This window comes from Rhododendron vialii, chromosome 3a (assembly GCF_030253575.1).
Source record: "Rhododendron vialii isolate Sample 1 chromosome 3a, ASM3025357v1".
Taxonomy (NCBI): domain Eukaryota; kingdom Viridiplantae; phylum Streptophyta; class Magnoliopsida; order Ericales; family Ericaceae; genus Rhododendron; species Rhododendron vialii.
The window spans coordinates 355,711-367,228 of NC_080559.1; the positions used below are offsets into that span (position 1 = coordinate 355,711).

At 37.2% G+C, this 11,518-nt stretch overlaps 1 protein-coding gene across 2 annotated transcripts; it reads left to right on the forward strand.

Moving 5' to 3' along the window:
• The first annotated feature begins 3,153 nt into the window (after positions 1 to 3,153).
• LOC131318834 (metal tolerance protein 4) lies at positions 3,154 to 9,014 on the forward strand. 2 transcript variants are annotated; one of them, XM_058348830.1, is made up of 8 exons: positions 3,154 to 3,235; positions 3,505 to 3,789; positions 5,181 to 5,353; positions 5,808 to 6,006; positions 6,849 to 7,027; positions 7,197 to 7,347; positions 7,590 to 7,723; positions 8,563 to 9,014. In XM_058348830.1, exons 2-8 carry the CDS (start codon positions 3,612 to 3,614, stop codon positions 8,740 to 8,742), a joined length of 1,194 nt encoding a protein of 397 aa, XP_058204813.1. In that variant the 5' UTR covers positions 3,154 to 3,235; positions 3,505 to 3,611; the 3' UTR covers positions 8,743 to 9,014. The 2 variants fall into 2 exon arrangements, with proteins under 2 accessions (XP_058204813.1, XP_058204812.1); XM_058348829.1 differs by lacking the exon at positions 3,154 to 3,235 and having other exon boundaries at positions 3,393 to 3,789.
• The last annotated feature ends 2,504 nt before the right edge of the window (positions 9,015 to 11,518 follow it).

An 11,518-nucleotide genomic window follows, 5' to 3' on the forward strand; every position in this document is an offset into this window, starting at 1 on the left:
CAAAAATCAGGGCGTACATTCAGCCTGCTGGTAGACATAGAAGCTGGAGTTCGTTAAGTGGTGAATGTAGGATATATAGTTGTCAAAAGAACATGTCATAACTTGCTCCTGTTAAAGTGTGTATAGCAGGCTAGCGAAATAAGCATTTTAACCACAAAAGACATTCTCCAGCAGCCTCAAAGAGACTTGGGAAAGCATCTTCCATTACAGTCTCTTGTCAAATCTGCTCTTTTCTCTCCTCATTACTAGAATTTAACCTTTTTTCTTCCACTTTCTCTCCTCATTTCTCTCTCCCTCTTCTCTATAGTTCTTTTAAAAATGTTCGTGCTTAATTCTCTCACTCTTTTGATATATGTTTGTTTTGACAACTTGTCTGCTACAAAAAAAGAAGAAGGTATGAATCTAACTTTTTTGTTAGTTTCGTTCATAAATCTTATAGAGGAAGCAACCTATAACGAATTCATGGTCGAATTTTTAGGACTTAAAATATAAGCAAAGAAACAACATTAAATTCTAGGAATAAAACCCTAAGTGAGAGATTGAGCATAGGCATGACAGTTTGTATTTATTCATGTAAGTGTTTTTTGGTGGACCTTGTTTCTACCAGTAGATCATTAGGCATCAGAGTTCAGTTGTTCAAACGTCAGAATCGGACAAATTAAGTTGACTTTGTGGAAGCTGGCCGGCCTATGTCCTTGTACGTACAATGTTAGGAACCCTTCATTTCTTATTGCCGACATTTTGATTATCCATCAGACCAGACTCACCTATGCAGAAATTTGAGATTTCTTGTATATGTTTCATAATCATGGCCCACAAAAGTTTCAACAACAGCCGGGGAATTCGATAAATGAAAATCTCTATTTCGCTTTAGGGGCATGTGTTTAGACCCAAGTCATATAGTAATGCGCTTCCGCGAGCGTAAGCTTACAAAACATCTTTCTATGACATCCAAACTACTAGCTAGAATTCACAATAGGATGAGATCGAGCGAAAGTTGATGATCCTGTCGAATGATTTTTAAGTAAGGAGAAACTAAATTTTAAACATGAAACAAATAAGTATACACACAAATTGACGGTGGGGACTCTAGCTAGGTACGTTATCCTTATCATGTCCTCTCCATAGATTACACTGTTAGAACCCACAATCTCATTGCACTTGAATATATCGATTCCCTCTCTTATTTTTGGAAAAAAATCGGTAACTTTCTTCCTTCGTATTATGAATTTTTTTGGAAAAAAAAAATAGAAACAGAAAATAAGAGTGAAATACCTTAATCCGGCGATGATAGGTTAAATTGTAGATGATCGAGAGATATGAGTTTTACTTTTTAAGGGAAAAAAGAGATAGTTTGTGAGTGAAGTGAAGAATATATAGAGTAGACGAAGGAGAGAAGAAAAAAATACCAATTGAAACACGCGTGTATATAAATTTTGGAACTAATTAACTTATGTGGTGTGGAGTCCACAAATTTTGATTATTGAAAAATGTTGCTAGTTTTAGTTATCCAAAATCCAAAATTTGATTATTTCTAAAGATGTTGCTAAGTTTGATTATACCATTGAGAGTCATCTTTTGCACCAACATTATTAATTTTAAAAATAATTGACTTTTGATTATACCAATGTGGATGACCTTATTCACCGCTTCCTCCGTTAATTTTTTTTCCTCTTGTTGTTATTATACATTTGAATTTGGAAGGGTTATGTCTTCATCACCACCAAACTGCAATCAATGATTTTGTCATAGCATAAGTTATTATCTGAATTTGCCCATAAGTTCCAATTCAACCATGGCCTACCACCCATGTGGTATTGATTCGATCTATACATCTCAATAAATACGAACTTCCATTGTGACTATAGCCTGCTGCCAGCGTGCATTTGCTATCCTTTTTTTTTTTATGTATGTTAATGGTAAGTTAATAAATATATCTTTTCTTCTAAAAATTTTCATTCTAACCAAACACATGTAAAAAAAAAAAAATATTTTTTTTTATTCTTTTCTTTTTACTTTACTTTCTCTTGTTTTCACTTCCATCACAAATTTCTTTTTTATCAAATGGATCAGAGAGAGACTAGTGGCCGAGCCACAATGAGACTAGTGGGGGGCACGGGCCTCCACTGTTAATTTCAATAATTTTTATTTTACCCCAAATTATAAAGGTGACGACAATTTGTATCTAAAAATAATACACATTTTTTCTCTTATAACACTTACATCCTTAGTATTTTTGTTAAGTTTCTAAAAAAAGTTCTCTTTTACATACTCGTTTTTCATAAAAACTCGTTATCTATATGTATATATAGCAAATGTTATGCTCTAAGTTCATTTCTTTCATATTATGGTTGTTTACTACTATAAGTAAAGATAAAAAAATTTTAAGATCATGTTTAGTGGTGCTGTCATCGACTTAAATTTCTGGCTATGTCATTGAGAGGCAGAATTGATTGAGAGAGTGATAATGGAGCGATGTAATCCTTATTGTAAATTAATTTCTTCCGTAGATCGACTAGATGTGAACTTTGATTGATACTCCTATTTTTGGTGTAAGCTAGTAGGCCAGGGTAGGAGCATCTCCTTATCACACCATGCCAGCATCTCCATTTTTCCATTAGAAAAGTGGCACTTGTCCCCAGCCATGCAGAAACTGTCCTCCGGAAACAATGAATCTGGCCGGCGTGTGTCACTCATCAAACTCAAACGATCACCAGCCAGCCAAGTAAACAAACAAATACTACGATGGAGTATTCTGTTAACCAGCTGACAACAATCTACTCCTATTTTAGACTTCTTTCAGTTTGGGAAAAAAATTACAGTAAAAAATAGTACCATACAAAACAAAAAATTGCATCAGATATTTCTATGTTTTCTTAAATTAATGATAAATTGAGGTTAATTCACATGTACGTTTCATGCATTCCGTACGCAGGACAAGAAATATCTACACAGATTTAGATGGAAAAATTCGGATACGGAGATTTTTAAATTATCTGACGCACGCACATGAACTTTTCATTATTTGCATCAAACGGTTCCGAACACATGCGTATCGATCTCCAATGCGCCAAAGTCCGTGTGCATAGACTTACTATTACTAGGAATAACAAACCCCCTCCATGGCTTCCCTTATCTATATATAACCTCTGTTTTCTCATGTTTTAGAGTTGGGGGTTGATTCTACCATAGAATAGAATCCTTTTTTCATCTCTGTCTACCAGAAGGAGTTGGGTTCGTTTCCAAAAAACTCTTTTCTGTGTATGCTTTTTCATATTTCCGAGTCGTTATGGATGCATGGTTGTTTTTTTTTGTTGTTGTTTGAGCAATGAGCCATGTTTATTGCATTATGTATGCTTCCTTTTCTTTCAAGCCCTTTTGTGGGGAGGATTCTACCGGCTACTTCATTTGTGGGATCCTTTCCGAAAAAGAAATACTAATCTCTTGTTGTGTTTCATTTTTAAATTTATGAGTCGGTTATTGATTCTATTTGCTATGTTTTCAGTAGATTGAAGGAGGCAGCATTATCTTTCTTCTTTCCTTTTGAGAGGGGCCGTGGATTTGTGAGGGAAAAGTGTTTCTGTTTCTGTATTTGATTTGGGTCTCTGGAAATGGATTTGAAATCTCCATTGTTGCCAAATGAAGGTCCGAAAAGTTACAGGAAACGGAGTTCGGTTGCTTCAATCAAACGTGATTTCTTCTCTAAATTGCCGGAAAAGGTTCGGTCCGGCCTTGATCCTGAGACCCCCTTCCAAATTGACCTTTCTAAAATCACTGGCTTAATCGAAGGTATATTATATTTATCAACCCTCACAATCTCTCATATTATCCTTTATTCCTTCTTTTATATGTGTCGAATTATAAATTTCCATTTGCTGATAAAAATTTTGATTTTACAAGATGACATAGTTCAAATAGATTCAGACAAGGGCAAAGTTCACTTTCACCCCTACGGTTATTGCCAAGCGCGGATATCCCCTCATGGTTCAAAATTGACTATATAATCTACCTGTGATTTTGAAAATGTGTAGATAGACCCGTTGCCGTCATGTTTTTCATCCATATTAACGGACACAACATTAAAAGACCGATATACCCTTGTCATGTCCCTTGATTATTATTATTTTTTAAATCTAACCACATCATCCCCTGTACAAAAAATTGAATCCAAATTGTTGCTATTGTAAATTTTGACGAGTACTACATCTATGCCAAAATTCAAGTCAATCAAAAAATGAAAAGCTCAAGGTCGAATCGATTTTGTTATGAAATTAAAATTTCAAATTTGAATTTACTAAAAATTAAATCACTGGGTTATTGATGCCTGATCGAGATGATTTTTTACAGAGATACTCTACTCTTTAATACAATATGAACGACTCAGATTATATTTTAAAGACGTGTAAGATACACCTTCGTTAATATGGATGAAAAACATGACGGCAGGGGGTCTATTCGCACATTTTCAAAACAAGAGGTAGGTTATGTGGTCAGTTTTGAACCATGAGGGGGTATCCGTGCATGGCGATAACCACGGGGTAAAAGTGGACTTTGCCCTTCAGACAAACTTCATCAACTACTGCTTTTCCACATGCAGAATCACTAACCTATTCGTGTAGTTAGTGTAATGGAGTATTTTGTGTGACTAACTGTTTTATATAGGGGAGTGATTTTGCCACTCCTTTTTTTGTTAATACTACTCCCTTGTGTGTCTTAATAGATGATTTATTTTTTAAGAGAAGGAGAGTGACATTAACAAAAAAAGAAAGTGGCAAAATCAATTCCCTTTATATATTCGTTAATTTGTATGTTGAGAATCCCAGGGTTATGATGCAAGGTTTGAGACTTCGAATTTGTTCTCTCCTAGGTATTAGGTTCAAAATCTCTCCTATCTGTTGTGGGGTCTGTTCATACGGGGCAAAACTTCAGCTTTAATTAATCGAGCACCTATTAGTGAACAATGGATTTGGTTTCCCAGGTATTAGCACGTAAGCTAACACGGACAGTACACCATCGTACGTAAGCTAACACGGACAGTACACCATCGTTTAGAGTTTATGATTATTCTGGATTTTATGAAGCATGTTTATCCACCCTCTGAGATATTACTGTATTTCCTTCCCACTTTCTTAGTGTTTCATGTCTTCCCCACTTTCGCACATATTTTGTGTTCGCTTCAGGGGAGAAAGAATACTATGAGAGGCAATTAGCCACCTTGAAATCATTCGAAGAAGTTGACTCTATAGATGCATCTCATGTCATCGATGAAAAGCAAGATAGAGAAGAACAAATGCAGCATGAAAGAGCAATGAACATTTCCAATGTGGCAAATGTCCTCTTACTTGTATTCAAGGTAATCTATGTTTGGTCAGTTTTCCTTCACTAATTCCAATCATGAATTGACATCTTTTCTCATCTAATTTACTTCCTGTCCCACGTAGCGTTAGTGGGTTAGTGAAATAGATCAGTACCAATAGTGTCAATATTGATTGGCCTCCCGCTAGTGGACGGTGTGATTGGTCCCCAGAGATTAGTTTGAGGCTTGTGTAACTTGATCTAGGCCCTCTGAGTTATAATTTCGATATTTATCCATTCTCTCAATCCAGAACTGCAAAGCACTGCTGGTACAGGACCATTGGGGTGGAACACCAAGTCAACTTTTCTTCTAATTTAGAACATCTCACATGGGTGATTGAAGCCTGTCCCATCAACATTGTTTTATTTTCTCAGTACTTTCTTGTCATCCAAACATGAATTCTCATGATTTTGGTGCGGCCAACTGAAAGAAATGTTCATATTAATTGCAGATATATGCTACTGTAAGAAGTGGATCATTGGCCATAGCTGCATCAACACTAGACTCTCTGCTTGATCTTATGGCTGGCGGAATTCTTTGGTTCACTCACTTGTCAATGACAAACATAAACATCTATAAGTACCCCATTGGCAAATTGAGAGTCCAACCAGTTGGTATTATTATCTTTGCTGCTGTCATGGCTACTCTAGGTATGTTCTTGCACCTTTTCCTCCATTTTATTGTTCCTTAACCTCTGTTTATGATCCACCAGAAATTAGGAGAAGGGAAATTATAAACAGCATAGAGCGAGCCATAAAACTAGGGGCCACAGTTCGGTAGCTAAATTCGAGTTATTAACTTTGGCTCAAATTCCAAGGTATTTAGTTCCGTTGGATCATGTGAGAATCTTAAGATATGATTCAATGGCCAAACCAGAGACACATTGGTACATACAAGTTAAGGTAGAGAGGGTCTTGAGCCATGAACTTTGAGGTTACCTGCCAATGTAAGGGCAATCATTGGTGTTCAATTCCAAAGGTTAGCTCTCTATACGCTGTACCCCTTCGAGACCATGGTCAGCAGAATCTAAAATGGGGTAATTTTTTGGACCTCTATCAAAGGAGAATAAACTGAATGTATTTCTCTACCTGAAGTAACACACTAACTCACTAAGAATGGAAATCGCAAAGTTACCATCTCTATTCGGTTATGGACTAGATGAGAATTCATGGTCACTGATAAAGGACCCAGGAACTTTAATTCATAGAACACCTCATCTTCGTGTTCTTGAAGTTATGTATTAATTCTCTGATATGTAGACCCATGCCTGTTAGAGAAATCAAAATAGATTAGTGAATGTGAAAAAGGCTGTCATGCTCTACACTCTAAGTGAGTATTCACTCAACTGATAATTTAAGTACTGAAAGTGTATGTGAGATTAAGAATTAGATTTGAGATCAGTCAGTCCCCATTCAAGAAAAGAAGTTGGACACTCATCCACATGATTAATTTCCAGTTTGCACGATTTTGGTTCTCTCCCGTATTTGTGCAGGATTTCAAGTGCTGATTCAGGCAGTAGAAAAACTGATAGAAGACGAACCATCTGAAAAAATGAATTTGGGGCAATTGATTTGGTTGTACACAATTATGCTAACAGCAACTGGAATCAAACTGGTACTTTGGATTTACTGCAGAAGCTCTGGCAACAAAATTGTCCGTGCCTACGCCAAGGTTGACTAATTTGTTCCAACATTATTAGTATTATCTTTAGAATTACATTTGTTCGTATTATTTACCCTTGAAACGTTTTCTGATTGCTGTTTATTCTTCGATTCTGGGGGAAACCACAATATTTTCTGTGGCGTTCGTTTCTATTGATATGCAACAATTTTATTGGCAGGATCATTACTTCGATGTGGTAACGAATTTGGTTGGATTGATTGCTGCTGTTCTTGGTGACAAGTTCTATTGGTGGATTGATCCAGTTGGTGCTATTATTCTTGCAGTTTATACTATCGCAAATTGGTCTGGAACTGTGCTAGAAAATGCAGGTTACTTCTCTCTTTCAAAGAGAAATCTCAGCACAAACTAGAACTTGTTTAGAATGAGAAACTCTTTTTACTGGTAAACAGTATCTTCCCTTTTTTTGTACGCTTCGGCTTTGCGTTTTAGTTCCCTAAACATTTAAAATCTATATAAAAAAAAAAACATACTCTAATATTAAGTTCAATTTTTCGTGGTTGCAACTTGTTCTGCTGTCTGGATAGTTAAGAGGGTTCTTGTTCCTTTGCAGTGTCCCTGGTTGGACAATCAGCTCCACCAGAAGTTTTGCAGAAGCTAACCTATTTGGTCTTGAGGCACCATCCTCAAATCAAACGGGTCGACACTGTACGCGCTTACACCTTTGGTGTTCTCTATTTCGTCGAGGTCAGCTACTTTTCGAAAATCATCTGAATATATAAGCTCCTTCTTTCTCACCTCTCTTCGTATGGATTTGAATGCAACACGTATTCATTATAGAGCTAGTAACTTATTCAATTCCTAATGCTCGTAAACATTTGGCACAGTCATCATATTAACCCTGTTCTCTAGAACAAAAATTTGACGCGACTAATGATTTTAGAAAAGCTTAAAAGAGCATAAACATGACCACCGTGGATACTGGATACGACATCTAAAGGCGTGGCGTGCCACATCCAAGGCGGTCAAAGGTTCGCTCTTTATTTGCAGGAAATGCATGTGTTTCTTAAAGTTCATCTTTCGATTGAGCCTTGAGACGTGAGTTTTGGGATTTCCACCACATGTTAGGAGCACTGTGTGGACAAGAGAGGAGATGGTTGACGTATTCGAAAGATCCCTGACCCATTGTTTATAAAGGAAAATTCCAATTATAACCAATTGAGTTGTCAATAGATTCGATTATGTTGTGAAAAATACCTTGAAAAGGTGTAAAGACGCCTAAAAACTTGAAAAAAGTGCCTCGTGAATTATCGCACGTGCATCGGAACCCTTGTTTTAAATTTTGGGAGTGATTGATTTTACAACAAAACAAACGAACCCCACAAGGTTACAACAATGAACATATGTACTATTACACTTTCAAGTTTCAACTAATGTTAAAGCTACTCCTATCCTACAAACTCAATAACTCCATGCCAAAATTTCAAGCTCAATCAAATGGCCATCGATATTTTTCCTTCCTTGGGTTCTTTTGCTTTCTTCACTAGTAGTAATTTTGATGATGTTTTTTGTACGAATACGTACAGGTTGACATAGAGTTGCCGGAAGATCTGCCTCTGAAAGAAGCACACGCGATCGGAGAGTCGCTGCAGATAAAGATAGAAGAACTGGCAGAAGTAGAGAGGGCATTTGTTCACCTTGATTACGAGTGTGACCACAAGCCAGAGCACTCCGTTCTCAGCAGACTCCCCAACTCCCAGCCTTAAGAACTACTACTAACAGCTTTCTCTATAACTAATAGCTTTCCTCCTACGTTTTCCAGCTCCTTATTTTTTGTTGTTAAACTGAAACCATAAACATTGTCAGTATCGTATGAAATGGTGGATTCAAGAGATGGCCCCCATTGTTTGTAGTAGCTAGATTGAAGATTCTGAGATGCATGCACTTGCAGAGGGAGAGGTCTCTCGTAGAGGGAGACTAGAAGAATGTTGCAATTTGAATTCATACATGCACTATGTATAATTTGCTAGAATTTGTGTAGTTTTCGGCATGCCATGCTTCGTACCCGCACAAACCATTCATCGTATCAGAGTCATGACTCGTATCAGAGTCATGACTCATGACACGCGGCGGAGGAAAAATTATTAGCTGTTCTTAGAGTGCCTATGAAACCAGATGTGTATGTGTAGTGGTAGAGGTTCCTGAAGTACCTTGTGGTCCTGACAAGTGCTCCGGAGAGATGCTACCCAATCATGGCACGGGAGACTCTGCTAGTTCGAATTATCAAGAAGAAATAAAAAATTTAAGTGTTATTTTAAGTGTTTTGTTTAAAAATGGTGACGAAGGAGAGTGAAGAATGCTCTATTATGTTTTAGGATCTTTGTGGTTCTTCACACATGGATATCTTTCTCCAATTTTAGTGGCTAAATGATGAGTTAAAAAATATTACTAGTACTCTTTTTTCTTCCTTTCCCCCTATACCTCTCCGGTCCGAGTGATTATTCAAGAACGTTCTTGGAGAATAGTGCTCTAGAGACTTTTCCCATTACCAATGTGCGGCTATGTTCACACCAATGTGCAATGAAAAAAAATCCTGAAACACCATGTGATGACGCTAAAAGTGCACTTTATAATTTTTTCTCTCTTCCCACCGTAAAATGTAAGCTAAATCAATGAACTCAAAATGTAATTGGTTATTCTAAATTAGGGTGATAAATGAACCAAATCACTTGAGTTTGAGCTCGTGTGCGCTCGTTTGATACCGAAACATTTTTTTAAAAGTTGTTAATATTTTGAATCAAGCTCGAACAAATTACTAATTGACTTGTTCGACTTGTGAGGTTAAAAAATCCAATTTACTCAAGATCAATGCGTGAATCGTTCGGTTCATTTATCCGCCGGCTCAACTTTGAATCCCTCAATTCAAACAAAGCGTTGTTACGGTTTGAACTGAAAAAATGTACAAGTGCGGGGGCTTATTCGTGACCGAAACATTCAAGGGTTTTCCATATAATTGTGCTCGCCGGTGCCATTTATTGATGCTCAAGTTGCAATAAACAGACAGTCGCAGTTGCAGAAGAACTAATCGTTTTTGGTTAATCAAATTCTCCCGATGAATTCTGTTTTCTTACCATCAACTCTCCTCCTCCATCCATCCCCCAGCTCTTCCTCGGTCTGCATTTTGCATTCGTTCACAGCCTCAATATAATTTCTGTCACAATAATCATCAGCGTATTTGTTCTCTTCATTGAAGTCCCCAGTCGTTTCTTGTCATTCCTTGCGCCATCGTCACTTGTCCATCGGGGGATTTTGGTTTCAATTGGTTCTGAAGGATTTGCGGACCAAATAATGAATTCATTGACTTTCCAACTACTGCTGGTTGTCCATGACTCATTATTAGTGTTGTGTTGCATAAAAGATAAGTATGATTTGGTTAAATGCTGGCAAGGTGAACTGCTTCATGTGCCAGAGAAATGGGCACCCTTTGATGTGGTGTTTCTGCTGGATTGGGATCTTTGATCTTTAACCCTCGGACTGGATTGGGATCTTTGATTTATTTGAACTGTGGACAAAAAGAATAGGGATGCGTGAAGCTATTTCTGCTTCCTTATTGATCTCTACAAATCCCTCCAGGAATCCATGATCCAAATACAGAATTAACGTATTTGAGATTGATTTCAGATCACTTACTTTCAAAATCAGCATTGTTTACGTTGACTTGATTATGTGTAAGATGGTGCATGCCAGAATGTTTTGTTTGGCATTCTGATAATTTCTCGACATAACTTCAGTGGAGAAGCATGACTTCAAATTGTTCATTACTTTTGCATTGGTATGACAAGAAGCGTCTGACAATAGCTTGTGTAGGTGCAAGAATTGTGATCAGTCATCCGCAAGGGAGGGAGGTGTTAGAACAATAAAGATGACAATTCCCTGATGTGGTAACCTCCGACTTGCCAAATAAGATGACATTGCAGAACATGGCTGCTGATCATTCATTTCGGATGATTGAATTTGTAGATAAACGCGGCTTTTACCTTTGCTGTTTTGAAATTTAGTGGAAATGACTCGGGCAAGTAGACCAACAAATCTGAAGTCGGGAACGGTTGAAAAATGCTTGAAATTTTGTATACTAGTATTGAGATTTCTCAGTGACTGCTTGTTTCATTGATTGTTTGGCATTCTATCTAAATCCATTTTTTTAGCACCGCTGCACCCTTTTTTAGATGTCATAGCTGGAAAGGAAATTGGTTGTAATTTGAAATAGGGGCTTCTCTCAGTTGTTAGCCTCCATTTAGATATGCATGAAACAATACAAGTGCAGTTGTTCCAAGTTAGGAGAATGATATTTGCATTAGCCAAATACCCGCTCCACACTGTTTCTATTATAGAGTTTGATCCAACGTAATTAATGTCATTTTGCCATCGAAACACCGGGCTTGGCATTTTCCCATCGAAACAAGGGGCTACCAAGAGCACAAGATCTTCCTATAGGGTCTTGAAGAATACTAGTTACCACCACAAGAATGGAAAAAAAATGAG

Coding starts and splice junctions, on each gene's coding strand:
- LOC131318834 (XM_058348830.1), top strand. CDS start 3,612: ATGGATTTGAAATCTCCATTGTTGCCAAATGAAGGTCCGAAAAGTTAC. Junction 7,028..7,196: donor TTGTCCGTGCCTACGCCAAG/GTTGACTAATTT, acceptor TTTTATTGGCAG/GATCATTACTTCGATGTGGT. Junction 7,724..8,562: donor GTGTTCTCTATTTCGTCGAG/GTCAGCTACTTT, acceptor GAATACGTACAG/GTTGACATAGAGTTGCCGGA.